Below are 16261 nucleotides of genomic sequence, written 5' to 3'. Positions count from 1 at the left end.
ACTTGAAGGCATCACCATATGAACCGAAGAGGTGATGCACTTATTTGCAGCTTAGGGAAAATAGCTTTCATTTTGTCAATAAATGCATCAGCTGAGTGACGGTGTAGTGCTCAATTATGATAAGAGAATTTAAATCAGACTGTACTGGTGCTGGCTAAATTCTTTGATAATTGCTTTATTTAGCCTTCACTCTGTGTCTCCACAGGACCTGTGTTCTCCAGCAAAGAGTAGTATTCATGATGCTGCAGATGTAAGCTTTGTTGGGGCAGATCTCAGGTGGAGGTCCAGAGTTCACTCACTAGCTTCGTGACTTTGAGGAGTTACTAAACATCATTAAGCCTTTAGTCTTTCATCTCTAAGATGGGGATAATAACACCAGCTTTGTAGTTTTGCCGGAGGATTAAATGCATTAATGCATGTGAAAAATACATATGCCTTTTTAGCAAAGTGTTTGATACATGATAAATCAAGTTAAAGTTATTAGCCATTATTTGTATCATCTGATTTACTTGCTGGACCCAATTGCTTAGTCTGTTGTTGCCTAGCAACTGTTTAGTGAAGACAAAATGATTGAATACTCATGAATCTAGAAGAGCTCAAATGAACTTTGAGGTCAGCAGGAATATTCCTAGCTAGAATGCCATCGCCCTACTGGTCCCTATTTTATTATGGTAAAGTGTATCTAAAGTCAAAAGGACATAAAAAACAGGATGAATGTGTTCAAGTTGCTCTGCATTGGTTGTATTCAGTAGGACTTTTGGAATATATTTCCTATATCAATTTTACTTTTGGCAGAAAAAATTGTTATCTGAAGTTTATGTAGAATACTATTATTTTATTTAGACTAAGTAGTGCTTTTATAGTTTTTTGACTCCCTGTTTTTGCACGCATTCAGTATTTTGTTCTCATCAATGGCATCAACGAATATTCCATTATGTGAAGATGGTTTTTTCTTAACCTGCTGATTTTCTTTAGTAGAAGGAGTTTTTAAGTATACAGAGTTAGAATTGAAATCTGTAAGGAGGTATTCTTAAAGAATAGTATTTGAAAATGTAAACAAGCCTCAAATAAGCATGTTTAGCTGCCATAATCAGAACTGGTATGCATCTATCACATGGGTGTGCTTTGTTCCATTTCTCAGAATATTACAACATTGTCAGGATGCCTGGATGTCTCGGTCGGCTAAGTGGCCAGCTCTTTGTTTTGGCTCAGGTCATGATCTCTTATCATGGTTTGTGGGTGGGTTCAAGCCCCGTGTCAGGCTCCATACTGACAGCATGGAACCTGCATGGAATTCTCTCTCCCTCTCTCTCTGCCCCTCCACCACTTGTGCACTCTGTGTCTCTCTCTCTCAAAAATAATAAACTTAAAAAAAAAAAGAACACTACAGCATTGCCTTAAATATTCTCTTCTTCTTCAAGATCTTATGCATGGTAGATATTCCATAAATGTGTATTTAATGAATAAATGAAACAACAGAAATACACATCTACTGTTAGAAATCCTACCTTGTCTGCCTTTAGTGGTTAAACCATTAGTAAGGATTAGTTTTAAATGCTGGATAATTGTTACCTAGGAGCGGTGTTTTTTTTTTGTTTTTTTTGTTTTTTTTTAACCTCTAATCTACTTTCATTTGTTTTGAGCTTTAATCTACCTTTTTTCCCCTCTTTTTTTAAAATTTAAATTTTAGTTAACATACCATGCAATACTGGTTTCAAGAGTAAAATTCAGTGATTCATCCCTTACATACAATACCCAGAGCTCATGATAACAAATACCTTCCTTCATGCCCATGACCAACTAGCCCGTCTCCCACGCACCTCCCTCCGTCAACTCACAGTTTGTTCTCTATCAGTAAGAGTCTTTTGTCCTTTGTTTCCCTCTCTTCCTTCCCCCCCTTCCCATACATTCATCTGTTTTTTTCTTAAATTCCATATATGAATGAAATCATATGGTATTTCTCTGATTGACTTATTTCGCTTAGCATAATACATTCTAACTCCATGTCATTGCAAATGGCAAGATTTCATTCTTTTTGATGGCTGGGTAATGTTCGATTGTATAAATATACCACCTCTTCTTTATCTATTCATCAATCAGTGGATATTTGGGCTCTCTCCATAGTTTGGCTATTGTGGATAATGCTGCTATAGACATTGGGGTGCATGTCTGTTCATGGGGTTCAAATCTGTATTTTTGTAAATACTTAATAGTATTTACTGGATTGCTGGATTATAGGGTATTTCTATTTTTGATTTCTTGAAGAACCTCCATACTGTTGTCCAGAGTGGCTGCTCCAGTTTGTGTTCCCACCAACAGTGCAAAATTGTTCCCCTTTCTCCGCATCCTCACCAACATCTCTTATTTCCTGAGTTGTTAATTTTAGCTGTTTTGACAAGTATTAGGTGATATCTCATCATGGTTTTGCTTTGTATTTCCCTGATGATGATTGATGTTGAGCATCTTTTCATGTCTGTTAGCCATCTCAATGTCTTCTTTGGAAAAGTGTCTATTCATGTCTTCTGCCCATTTCTTAACTGGGTTGTTTGTTTTTTGGGTGTTGAGTTTCATAAGTTCTTTATAGATTTTGGATACTAACCCTTTATCAGATATATCATTTGCAAATATCTTCTCCCATTCCATAGGCTGCCATTTAGTTTTGTTTGTTTCCTTCACTGTACAGAAACTTTTTATCTTGATGAGGTCCCAATAGTTCATGTTTGCTTTTGTTTCCCTTGCCTTTGGTGATGTGTCTAGTAAGAAGTTGCTCCAGCTGAGGTCAAAGAGGTTGCTGCCTATGTTCTCCTGTAGATTTTGATGGTTTTGTGATTCACATTTAGGTGTTTCATCCACTTTGAATTTATTTTTGTGTATGGTGTAAGAAAGTGGTCCACTTTCATTGTTCTGCATGTTGCTGTCCAGTTGTCCCAGTGCCATTTGCTGAAGAAACGGTCCTTTTTCCTTTAGATATTCTTTAGTAGTTTGTTCAAGATGAGTTGACCATATAGTTGTTGGTCTATTTCTGGGTTTTCTATTCTGTTCCATTGATTTATGCATCTGTTTTTGTGCCAGAACTATATTCCCTTGATGACTACAGCTTTGTAATATAGCTTGAGATCTGGAATTGTGGTGCCTCCAGTTTTTTCTTATTCAGGATTGCTTTGACTCTTCGGGTCTTTTCAATTCCATACAGGTTTTAGGATTGTTTGTTCTAGCTTTGCAAAAAATGCTGGTGGTAATTTGATAGAGATTGCATTAAATGTAAATTGCTTTGGGTAAAATAGACATTTTAACAATGTTTGTTCTTCCAGTCGATGAGCATGGAATGCTTTTCCATTTCTTTGTGTCCTCTTCAATTTCTTTTATAAGTATTCTATAGTTTTCAGACTATTTTTAGTTACGTTTATTCCTAGTTATCTTTTGTTTTTTGGTGTAGTTGCAAATGGGATCGAAGGAATGGTGAGGCTTAAAGAGTCTTAAAGATCATGTTCTTCAATATCTATGTTTGATGAGGGAAAATTAAAATCCTCAGAGCTATCACTCCTAGCCACTGTGCTCTACTTTGCTCCTTCCAAAAATTACTGTGGGAGGGCAAGGGGCCAAGATGGTTAAAAAAAAATGAGGGGCAGCATGCTAAATGGAGTTGAAGGAGATCAAAAAGAATGTGGGAGGAATGATTTAGGAATCAAACAGAGGTGAGAGTGAAGATGGATAGACATTTCCTTAAAATGTACCCATGTGGAAGATCAGGCCGTGTCTACCAGGGAGACTGGGTGGTGCTCAGCTTTCTGAGGCAAAGGGCTGGGGAGAGAGGGGGGATTGTGGAGGGGTGTCTGCCCTGTGGCTCTGCCTCTACCAGGCTTCTGTATTCAGCCCAGGCTCCAACATTCAGGCTTCCTTTTGACAAGGGCTCTCTGCTATTGACTATCACGTTTATACCAAAACCCCAAGTGTCTTCTTAGAGCTCCAGACTTATGCATTTAAGTACCCACTCTATATTTTACCTAATTTCTGGTTTAAATGTTAAGCCTAACATGAACAAAATAAACTTCTTGATTTAACACCCCAATCGTGTTCCTACTACAGGCAGTCCCATGATTGCCACTGCCATCTCTATTCATGTCAAAACTGTAGCCATGTCTTTGATCCCTTTTTTCCCATAATACCTCACCTCTACTCTATGAGCATGCTGTGTGGCCACCGCCTCTAGGAGACGTGATGAATGCAGCCAATGCTCTCTGTACCATTGCTATAGCTCATTTGCAACACACAGTCCTCTCCCTACACACCTAGAAGCCCCCTCTGCCATCATTCCACCTTTACCCACATTCTTCTCCACAAAGCAGCCAGGAAGATCATCTGAAAGTAAATCAGTTGTGTAACATTATAGTTGCAAAGCTCCTTTCTGTAATGGCTTCTCACTGAAAACAGTACAAAATCCTGACGCACACTGTGCATCCGGTCTCCTTCTATGCCAGCGTGAAATTCTTTCCTCTCCCCTTAGCTTCTTCACCTGGCTTTGGCCAAGCATTCTTTTTGCTTTTGAGTACCTCCAATTCATATCCACTTTGGGACTTTGCAAATTCAAGTTTTAGCTCCGATGCCACAGATATTCTCAGATGATCTAGGTCTAAGCTAAAATGGTGGAGAGTGTCTGGGAGAGCACTGTAGTTACTTATGTGTCTGTGTATGCAAGTCTGTCTTCCATACTAGAATGTTCATTGAGAGGAGGAACCCTTTTTGTTTGTTTTCAATGAGTGTCTGTAGCACATGAGTGTTTAGCACATAGTTCTCAAATACCAGTTAACTGACTTGTGAATACAAAGAGGTTATTATGCTAATGAAATAAGTCAAAGAAAGACAAACATCATATGATTTCACTCATAGGTGGAATTTAAGAAACAAAACAGATGAACATAGGGGAAGGGAAGGAAAAAATAAGATAAAAAGAGGGAGACAAAGCATAAGAGACTCTTACATACAGAGAACAAAATGAGGGGTGCTGGAGGGGAGGTAGGTGGGGGATGGGTTATATGGGTGAAGGACATTAAGGGTACTTTTAGGGATGAGCCCTGGGTGTCATATGTAAGAGATGAATCACTAGATTCTACTCCTGAAGCCAAGACTACACTGTATGTTAACTAACTTGAGTTTAAATGAAAAAAAAAGTGCTTTTTGATAAATAAACCAAAATAGCTAACATACAAAAAAATGTTCCTAAGTATGTGATCTTTCCAATTTTGTTTATCTAAGCTATCCATTATCTACCTAGATTCATCCATTATCTGTCTGCATCACTTTGTGCATAGATAATGCTAAAACATGGTGAAAACTTAGCTTTTCTTATGTAAGCCCACTATTCCTTAATTGTCATACCGTGAGTGGTTTTCCCAGCTGTTTCATAGCCAGGGTGGAGAGCATCTATAGGCTAAATGGAATAAAGGTTTTATGAATTCCCAAATGATGGGATCCAAATTAATGATGCTTTGCTGTATAATTTGGTCAAAATTTTATTTTGTTGACAAGTGTGACAGTGGAAACAACCATATATAGGCTTCTAAAAATATCTCAATATACACAAAAAAGGGAAAGTAATTATTTGAAGAGAAAGGAACATTTTTGAGGGTTTTACTGTCTTTTGTAAAATTTTTTTTTTTTACAGATGTACTTCCTTGCGCATGCATTGACAATACTGACAAGATACACTTACAAGGGGAATACATACATTAAAGAAAGTGGTTACATTTATTAAAATGACATTCTTTTTTGTCCTCTGGCATTGGGAAAAAGTGGTTCTTTTCTCTGGGAAATGACAAGATCAGCAGCAACGTAACATGGAAAGTAAGACACGTTTTAACCCTGAATAGCTGTTAAAATGGTACTCATGCTAAACAGCTCTTTAGAGTTTGAAATATTTTCCATGTAGTCCCCATTCCTTTTGCCCAATTTACTGCTATTTACCTTGTACCTCCTTTGTGGGGCTGATGCTTTCAGAGGCAATAGTAAAAGTGAAAATAATTTTAGGGCACAAAAAGTTCCTCTGAGCCAGACTTCAGCTTAGATTACATGTTATCATGTTTTCTATAAATATTTTAAAAGTGTATTTATTTATTTTGAGAGATAGAGAAGGAGGGAGGGAGGGAGGGTGGGAGGGAGGGAGAGGGGCAGAGAGAGAAAATCCCAAGCAGGTTACTCACTGTCAGCTTGGAGTCTGATGTGGAGCTTAAACTCACAAACCATGAGATCATGAGTGGGGCCGAAACCCAAGAGTTGGACGCTTAACCAGCTGAGCCACCCGGGCGCCCTGCATATTATTCTGTTTTCTAGGAGGAAATCTGACTGCATTTTGAGTTAACTGCTTCAGACTATCCTGGGAGCACAAACTTTGAGTAGCAGCCAGAGTGCTTGGGACCAGAATCATGGGCCATTCATTCATTCATTCTTTCATTGAGCAATAAGTTATTGAACACCTTGTAGCACATAGCTCTGTGCTAGTCATAAGGCAGCTCAGAAAAGAACTATAAAGGCAAGACTTTGCTACATGAAGCCTCCACCTTCTATTGAGAGAAAAATGGAGGCAGAAACAACCAGGTGCCAATTACCAAGGAATAGGCCAGGTGGATGACAGCAAATATGCAACAAATGTCATTTTCTCCCACTTTAAAGACACTTTCAGTTGGGAAGAGGAGAGACTAGAACAAATTTATGGTGATTATTTTCTGGTAGAAAAGTTAGGATATAGACCCCTGATAATTTTTTTCTGATTTCTAAATTGACTTATGTACAAATCATCAGGTTTCAATATCCATTTAACTATTTACTCTTTTATAGGAAAAGGATGACAAAATCTGGACTCGTTCAAAAAAACACAGCACTCAGATGGCACTGGGAAAATAGCACTCATGATGTTTTCTGTCAAAGCGTTCTTGGAAAAAGATGCAGTATTTTCAGCCTTCATTCTAATTGAAATAAGCAGGAGAGCACGTTGCTCTGTTTGCTTTAACTTTGGAATGACAGGTTTTTCCCTTCTCAAAGAAACATAGCCTGTTTTGATATGGACCGCTGCCCACCGCCCTCCTCCAGCTGCTCTCTGACAGCTCGGAGCCCCTCACTCAGGCTCAGCTGACACCTGCTGGTGCCTCCAAAGTATGCGTGCTCCTGCACCCTCAGGATGCCCCTCGCTGGGAGGGACCGGGAGGAGATGTTCCTGGGAAGGTGCCATTCTAACCAAAAGGCAACCTTACTTACTAAAGCAGATTTCCAGCTGAAGGACATTCATATTCTAAGATGTTAGTGGTAGACATGGTCCATTTTTGTACATCCCCACAGCTGTTATTCTGTCTCTCTATTCTTTGTCTCTATCCCCTCTCTTTCCTTTTCTTTCCGTCTTTTCCTCTTTCCTGTTCTCCCTTCCTCTCCAATCCCCTAACACACACAAACACACACACACTTTTTTACCTGCCTGATGAAAGCACAGATCCTCTTATTGAAGTTACCCACCAGTGATTTGTTATGCCATAATTTGAGAACCCTGCAGAGTTTTCATCCAAAGTTTAGTGTCCTATGGTATGTTTCTCAACATACCATATGTTGTCTCAAATGGCACAACAGAATTGATATCGATTCTGTTTCTGATATTGATTCTGATTTAATTGATATTAAATACAAATCCTGTCTCTCCTGGAGTGATTGAAAAGTGTAGACCTGTACTATGAAATAATTGCCTTTCAGGGCACTGTCTGCATAACTGGTTGACACAGCCAATAAATATTTATTGGACTAGACACTATTCTAGACACTTGGAAGGCATCACTCAACACATAAGGTCCCTATGTGGAGTTTACATTCTGATGGGGAGAGACAGAACTTCTACAAGAGAGATAACATGTGTACAAGTTAAGTTATATGCTAGAAGGGGATGAAGTGTTTGGAAAAATGTCCAACAGGCTTGGGGATCAGGAATGTGGGGTGGAGGTGGGGGCCAGTGGCAGGATTAAATGCGGTGAACTGGGTGAATTACACTGAGAAGCTGAGGTTTGGACAAGACCTATGGGAAGTGAGGAAGTCAGCCAAGCAGCTGTCTGGCGGAAGAGAAAGTGGGGACAAAATCAAAAGCATGCCTGGGGTGTTCAGGACAGGAAGCTTCATGGCTGGAACAGAGGGTGTACTGGCATGAAGGGGACGGCTCCCAGGTGGCCAGTCCAGATCATGTGGGGCCCTGCTGGACTTCCTAAGGACTTAGCCCTTTTTAAAAAGATATTTATTTATTTTGAGAGAGAGACACACAGAGCGAGGGCAGGGGCGGCGGAAGAGAGAGAATTCCAAGCAGGCCTCGTGTAGTCAGCACAGAGCCCAATGTGGGGCTCAATCCCACAAACCAGGAGATCATGACCTGAGCCAAAATCAAGAGTCAGACGCTTAACTGACTGAGCCATCCAGGCGCCCCTCTAAGGACTTTGCCTTTTATGTGGAGCAAAATGGTGAGTTACTGCAGAGTTTTGAGTAGAGAAAGAAGTGATCAAAGTGGAGGTGACCAGGCTTAGCATTTTGGAAAGAAAACCCTGGCTGCTGTGGGTTGAAAAAGAATTTGAATGAAAATGAACCTGGGAGAGGAGGCAAGAGTAGAAGCAGGAACCTTGCTAAAAGACCACAGTGAGGTTGGGTTTTCAGTCTATTCTGGGGGCAGAGGGAAGGTAGGGTCAATAGAATTTCTGAATAGGTAAGAACTGGGGTGTGTGAGAGCATGGAACCAAACACACTGCAGAGGTTTTTGTCACAGGGAAAGCCTGATGGCCAAAAGGTTTAAGTCTAGGCCTCAGAGGTCAACAGCCAAAAAGAGGACAATGTTTGAAAAACTTAGGCAGTGGAGGAAGGTGACCAAACAAACAGATCCGTCTCCTCGCCTATTACTTCCCCCTTCACAGCCAGGTTCCAGAACAAAGGTCTTCCCAGCCTGGGCCTGTGTACTCAACTTACCTCATGTCTAAAACTTTCTTCTCCAAGGTCTTTGCATACTTGGTTTGTTCACAGGTCCTGGTCCTCAGAGCTCTTCCCAAGCCCTGCTCCTTACCATAGCTGCACATCCCTGAATCTCCCTACACCAGTACTCTGTCTTGTCTTCCTTGCACACGTCTCCTTCACAAAATATCGCGTTTGCTTCTCATTGCCTGTCTTTCCCATTCCCCATTGCATTCCATTGCACTGGAATGCAAACTTCATGAATGCACAGACTCTTCGCACTTTGTCTTGCTGCCGTATCCCCGGTATCTAGGACAGCATCTGGCACAGGCAAACAAGTCTTGATATTGAAGTAACTCAACAAGTCTGTATTAAACCCCTGCAGGGAAGACTACCAGTCACTGTGTAAAGTTTAGGGAATATTTTCGTGTAGCATATTTGGGCAAAAAATGAAAATATGAAATAACATAAGCAAGTAGGTAAAGAGAAGTCACCCAGCACTCAATACATGAATCATTAGCAAATGAGGTGAGAAGAAGTGAAACTAAAAGAGATTCATGGAATGGAAAGAATTTAAAAATTTAGGATTACTGAACTTCAAACAGCCACTTCAAACAGTGGATTTCTAGCCACTGGTAGAAATCTCTGTGGCATCTTACTTTCTCCAAACACCTCTGCTAACATGAAGCCCATTATCATATAAAGCAATATACTCCAATCTTGGGGTATTCTAATAGTTAGAGAGCTACTTTTCATATCATGCACAGAAGAATAAGGAGTGTTGCGCTAGGCAGAGTGGAGTGAGTTATTGCCCAAGGGAAGGTGTCAGAGACTCAGACCTAAGGGAACATGGGGCCATTGAATAACCAGTGACCAAGTTTCTACATGGGAGGAACAGGATAGAAAATATTTCCTATGGGGGCGCCTGGGTGGCGCAGTCGGTTAAGCGTCCGACTTCAGCCAGGTCACGATCTCGCGGTCCGTGAGTTCGAGCCCCGCGTCAGGCTCTGGGCTGATGGCTCGGAGCCTGGAGCCTGTTTCCGATTCTGTGTCTCCCTCTCTCTCTGCCCCTCCCCCGTTCATGCTCTGTCTCTCTCTGTCCCAAAAATAAAAAAATTAAAAAAAAAAAAATTAAAAAAAAAAAAAAAAAAAGAAAATATTTCCTATGTCTTTCAGGTTGGCACAGAAGGAAGGGTCTGAGAAGAGTAAAATTAGCTTCATAGGTAACGGAGTAGAGCAAGACCTGACATCATTTTTTACTTATTTAGGACAATTAAGCCTCCCAATCAAAAAAACCAAAGTCCTGTTTCTGCCCATGAATAAGGTAGTCTGAGTGAAATATCCAGGCAAATCCAAAAATGCTGATTCCAACAAGATTTTTTAAATAAGAAAAACATCAAATTATAGTGAGAAATGCAATCACTTATACTTCTGGAGCTAATATGAATTCTAAGTAGGAGGCTGACCTTTGCTTGCCTGAGAAAGAAAGAGAAACACTTCTAGTCAGAACAGTAATAATTTTTTAAAAATATAGTTCTGAAGTAATTTCCTTAAGAATGCAAAAGCCTGTGGATGGTGGATTAATTTGGAACTAATCCAAGCAGTGTCTTTAGAAGTTAGGTTTTCTTGGAGAGATTGCCTCCAGATTTGAAATCACGTGGCCGTTTGACTCTCTGGCTGAAAGGGGCTAAGTCTGAGAGAGCCTCTGAGAAGATACCATCTTATCTGCCCATGGTCACAATGGTCTTCCGAGTGGTTTTCCTCCTGTGTGCACTCTTCCAGATGCTATAATTTGTCTTAGAATGGACTATCACTAGATTTTATTTTCTACCCTGAAATTTTGGAGACACAATGGCACTTCATCTAATCGGAACCACTCAGAAGGTTGATAAACCTTAGACCGTAGCAACTACAAACAGTAAACCTTTATGTACAATAATCAGAATAAATCGTGGGTGATTTCAAGGGTGGGTGTTCCCCTAGGGAGAGAAACACTGCTTTAGAAAGCAGGGGGAAATGAGAGGGTTTAACATTTTGATCAGCGTATTTTCAAACTAGAAGACCAGCTACTTTATATGATTGAATGCATTTCAGGCAAAATGAAGTGAAATCAAGTCCAGGATATTGTTCAAGGAAAACACCAACTTATTTTCAGTAAAGATCCATCTAGAATATTTAAAATCAGGAAGAAAAAAGGAGAACTTGGAATTTATCTATGTAAGAAGCTTGGTATCACTTAATAATTAGAAGATCCAAGATGGCCATCACTGTGATGCTCCAGCAATGGAACAAATTCTTCTGAATGTATTTAATCCCCATTGTTAGGGGCCAAGTTTACTACCCTCTGGGTTTTGTTCTCTTATCTGCCTAATGAGTCAGGGGATCAGGGATAGGCTGAACTTGGAAACCTCTACGGCACATTCCAGTTTGAAAATTGGAACCATTTAGAAGATAAGAATTTAGTGGAAGTTTTGTGACTGTTGACTGGTTCTTACACTTGGTTTATCATGGGAGGTGCTGTGAACTTTTACATGTAGTTTCAAAGAAAAGTAAGACACATGGAAATAAATTGTTTCTGCTTGGAAGTACACCCAAGGTTTACCTGGAGAACATCTAGACAATGTCATAGGGTTTTCACATTGGATATTTGCTTAACCTCGCTTTTCTCGTGTATAGATGTTCTTGGTTTCCCACGGTGCAAAGAGAAAATATCTTTTTTTGGGGGGGGGGGACGTTGAAAGCAAATCATCATCTGCATAACTGTTTTGATGTTAGCTTTTCATATCCTTGATTGTGGGAAGCAGCTTGGCCTTTCCTCCTTCTCCCCAGTATGTCCCTCTTTCTTCCTCCGTGTGACTCCTTTCTCTCTTCCCTGTTTACAACACTATCATTCTTGGCTTCTGGTCCTTGTCCATCCTGTGGCTACACTTGGATCTCTCTGGCCTGTCAAACTTCCGTCGATGCATTAAGCTCAAGTTTCTCTTTCGTAAGAACTGCAACCAATTTTGATCTCTTTCTGTGTTCATGTTTCACATGATTTAGCACTGAATTTCATATTACCTTACCATTTCCTTTATTTTTCTTTCCCCCCCGCACAAGTGGTTATATACTTTTGAAAGGCAGGATCCTTCCGGAACACATTGTAGATCTGTGTAGAGTATGGCATAGTGCTTGGCTGTTTTTCAGGAGCCTCCTGAGCTCTGAAATCCAAAATGACATTCTGAAATCTAAGTTCTAACAGCCTCAGCCACTGGTATAAAATGTGGGTGATCAATTCAAATTATAGTACATTCTAATGCAGGGTTGTGTGTGTGTGTGTGTGTGTGTGTGTGTGTACAGGTATCACTTTATAATGGAAAACACCATGAGCCCAGCATAATGTCTAGAGTTGGGGAGTCACTATGCTGTCACCTGAAACTAATATAACATCGTATGTCAACTATACCTCAATTGAAAAGAAAGGAATGCCAATATTTGTCAGATACTTCTCTTAGGTCAACACTCAACTATAGTCCTCATTCCCTGCATGTAATGGAAAACCAGCTTATTTTATAGTTGATGCCATTTTGGAAGTCCCTTGAATGAGGAAGCAAAGGGAAGAAGCAGCCTGGGGAAGGGGTTATAGCAACGCGGCCAAATACATTGTAGCATAAAAGGGGCTTCTTTTCTTTCTTATAAGATTATAGTGTTTTTCCTAGTGCTCAGCTGGAATTGGGATGTAGAATGTGATGTATTTTAAAAGTATGGAGTTTCAGGGGCGCCTGGGTGGCGCAGTCGGTTAAGCGTCCGACTTCAGCCAGGTCACGATCTCGCGGTCCGTGAGTTCGAGCCCCGCGTCGGGCTCTGGGCCGATGGCTCGGAGCCTGGAGCCTGTTTCCGATTCTGTGTCTCCCTCTCTCTGCCCCTCCCCCGTTCATGCTCTGTCTGTCTCTCTCTGTCCCAAAAATAAATAAAAAAACGTTGGAAAAAAAAATTTAAAAAAAAAAAAAAAAAAAAAAAAAAAAAGTATGGAGTTTCAAAAAAAATGGAGTTTCTTATACTCTATCCTATTATGTCTTATTTTTAAAATGTTTACTGTCCCAGTATTTGCTATGTACTAGTAATCAGGTTTGGCTAGCCTATGGAGCAGTAACAAGTAAACCTTGCGATCCTAAAAGCTTAACAAAACGAATGCTTATTTTTCTTTGATGTCACAATGGAAGGATTGGGTAGTTTCTTCAATGGCTTTTTATATAGTGACTTGAGGACCAGAGATGCTCCAGAAAAAAATGTTTGCCTATTCCATTCTCGTTAAGGAACTATGTAATTAGGTTTTTGACGAATGAAAGAACTAACAGCACGAATTCTCTCATTTATGCCTGCCCATCAGCTATGCTTCCTTTTCCCCCCTCCCCCATCCCCTGAGGAATTTTCTCATTGTGGTATCCATTCACTGTTAGATAAAAATTGTAACAGAGACCGCCTGGAACAACAAGGCCTTCTGGAACACAGAACAATGTGGGCATGTAATCCTAAAACAGAATTTGTATTCTGAGAAATGTAGTAAGTCTTGCAATAACTGGCCTTCTCTTTGTCCCAAACCTAGAATAGTGCCTGACACAAATCAGTGACACAGTAAGTATGTGTTGAGTGAATGAACTCCCAACTCTCCTTAGCTTTGCCTTTATCTTATACAGCTAACTTTTGAAGATTATTTTACCTCTCTAAAAATGTTTGCTACCTTTTCCTGTCCCAGCCCATATTTGCAGTGAATGCTTGGAAACAAAGATGTGAACTTCATCTGTTGTAACTTGACATTAAAAATTGGAGTTAAGGACTGTTTTCCAAATTCAGGAATCTACCCTGTTTATTTTGAAGTGAGATGATGAGACATTCATAATATAGGTAGACGCCTAGTGAAGCCATCAAATATGTAAACTGAAAAAACTTAAAAAGAGGAGTAGATTAAAGTGACTGAAGATAGTTACTGAATTAAAATCTATTCAGTGGCATTTTCAAATGTCACCTGAGTCACTCTGTATAGAGTCATTTCAGCTGCTTTGGGGATAGTGCAGTATAGGGACAATAAAGATAAGGTATAAATTATGAACAAAGGAGAAAAGAATTATGCTTGTTCATGGTTTAAGCAGAACATTTCTGAGCAAACTCTCACCTGGATAGCCCTTCTCAAGTGGTTGTTTTTCTAGAGTAGAGAGTGAGGCTTACAAAACTGTGTAAATCAGGCAATTTACATTCATATTTTGATGATCTGCAGATCAGCTATTCATTTGCTAAAGTAGATTCATGAAATCAATATGTTTGTTATTCATTTATGCTTTATGTATTTATTTATTTATTTGCCATTTGGAAGAGTCCATAAAGCAAACATTTAACATTTCATTGATCTAAAGAAATGAGAGCATATTTCTAGGAAATGTCTTCAGTTGCCTTTATCTTGTGTTTCTGTCTTGTGTGAGGGATGCTTAAAGCTAAGTCTTGTCCATCGGTGGAAAGTCAGTGGGTTGTTATATTAACATCAGTGATAGCGACTCTCTGCAAATATTTGTGAAAACAGGCATGCTGTAAACCAGTCAGGGATGAGCTTAATTGTTACATTTACAAATTAAAGACTAAGGTTTCTTATGTATTTTAGAAAAATTAAATGCTACCTTACTGCTTTGAAGGTCACAAAAATGGAATTGAGTTCATATAACCAATTTCCATATAAAAATTATAAAGCAGAGTTTCCGTGATGAATTTCAGATCAAGGTATTAATTTGCATCAATATCCATTCCAACTTCAGATTGTTAGGGGCACCAAATATTTACCGTTTAAATGCGCTACCGTCTTGGTCTTGCTTCTTGCCATTTTATGTTTCTGAAGCTGAAGAACATGCACTGAGGTTTCACATTAACTATGGAAATATGCTGGAGGAATTCTATCATCAGGTACATTTTACTATACCTGAAATATGTTTGTTCTTGGTTCATGAATCAATGGCTACTATGTTGCTATATGATCCGCATGAATATTTTTGCTTTAATGAAGAAGAGTTATTGTCAGATTGTTCCTCAGAATGGAACTCCTCTTTCCTTTGCCTGTGAGCCCTTTCCTGAGGTAAAAAGGTAGAAACTTTGGAGTTCACATGGAACAGACTCTAAGCATGATGCTGATTCTTACCTTTCAGTACACACCTGAGCTTGTGAAGAAATGAAAACAAAAAGGAGTTTTAAAGTCGGCCCCCCTGGCTTACCTAAAGATTTGGCGAAAGCTTGGATCTATGCCACATTCTGCCAAACAAAGTCAAAATGTAGCCTCAATTCCACTTAGCCTTTTTGTAGCGGTTCTCTGGATTATAGTCCTAATACCTATAGATTGGTGAGAAGAATAAATGTTGCTCTTAAGACTTGAAGTATTTATTTGGGAAAATGAAGGGAGCTGGGTGTTGGAAATATTTTTTATTTTGTTTTTAATATGACTTGTAATTTATTTTGGTTATAATTAACATTATAAAAAGTCTTACATGGGGGACAGCTCACTGAAAGCTCAAAATGCACAAAGTAAGTAGAAAGGGGAGTAAGTGTCTTCAAGATGTCTAACATTCTGAGGGTTGCACAGTGTACAAAAGCCTGCCATCTCACCGCCTATAACTTCCCCTAACTGTCCTTAACGTTGCACAATCGTTCGAAGTGCTCATGGTTTCAATGGCTTGTGTTCCTGTTTTTCTGGGGAGAAATCTTTTTTTTTGTTTTTAAACTATGCAGTCACTGCCTCATGTGAATAAATCGAACCAGAAATATCCTGACAGTGCACCAAACAAGACCTGTGTGTATAATGTGAGTTCTTTCTTTTTAATTTTAGAATCAACCTTGTCCTATGTTAGGCAGCTGGAGGCAAGAGTAAGACAGCTGGAGGAAGAAAATCGCATGCTGCCCCAGGTGGGTGACTTCCAGTAGCTCGTAGCTAGTCAGTGTCATTTGAGTTGTAGCATTTTATCTGGAATTTAAAGTCTCAATTACATTCTTTCCTTTAAATGATAGAAATCATTTTGTAAATCGTCATTCATCAATGTAGAGTGTGATTGCTTTCCATAATGACCATCATATTCTCTGGATTCTTAAGTGTGATACCAAAGGATGCAGATGTCTGAAAAAAGAATGCAAAGTAACTTTGAAAGAAGAAAACAAGAGAAAGAGAAAATGAAGAGAAGTAGAAAATGCTTGCATAGGACTATTCAGATACATCATGCACGTAGTTGGTGAATATAGGGAAGGGACTCTTATTTAAATAAAAAAATTTGCTAATTTATGAGCTAAGGGAAGC

At 39.5% G+C, this 16261-nt stretch overlaps 1 protein-coding gene across 10 annotated transcripts in view; it reads left to right on the top strand.

The window, feature by feature from the left end:
- The window catches only part of CCDC85A (coiled-coil domain containing 85A), a 261517-nt gene that overhangs the window by 206001 nt on the left and 39255 nt on the right, over positions 1-16261 (top strand). For 9 of the 10 annotated variants that reach the window (XR_009248617.1, XR_009248618.1, XR_009248619.1 and 6 more), the window contains one exon: positions 15800-15876. The exons of the other annotated variant lie outside the window; for it this stretch is intronic. Coding sequence is in view for 6 of the 9 variants with exons in the window: in XM_058684042.1 (XP_058540025.1) it covers positions 15800-15876 (77 nt within the window). In the remaining 3 variants the exon portion in view is untranslated. The remainder of the gene's footprint in view (positions 1-15799; positions 15877-16261) is intronic. 10 annotated transcript variants of the gene reach the window in all.

Source organism: Neofelis nebulosa, chromosome 9, assembly GCF_028018385.1.
Source record: "Neofelis nebulosa isolate mNeoNeb1 chromosome 9, mNeoNeb1.pri, whole genome shotgun sequence".
In the NCBI taxonomy this organism is placed as follows: Eukaryota; Metazoa; Chordata; class Mammalia; order Carnivora; family Felidae; genus Neofelis; species Neofelis nebulosa.
The sequence above is the reverse complement of the archived record's forward strand: the minus strand, read 5'-3'. Positions and strand labels throughout refer to the sequence as shown.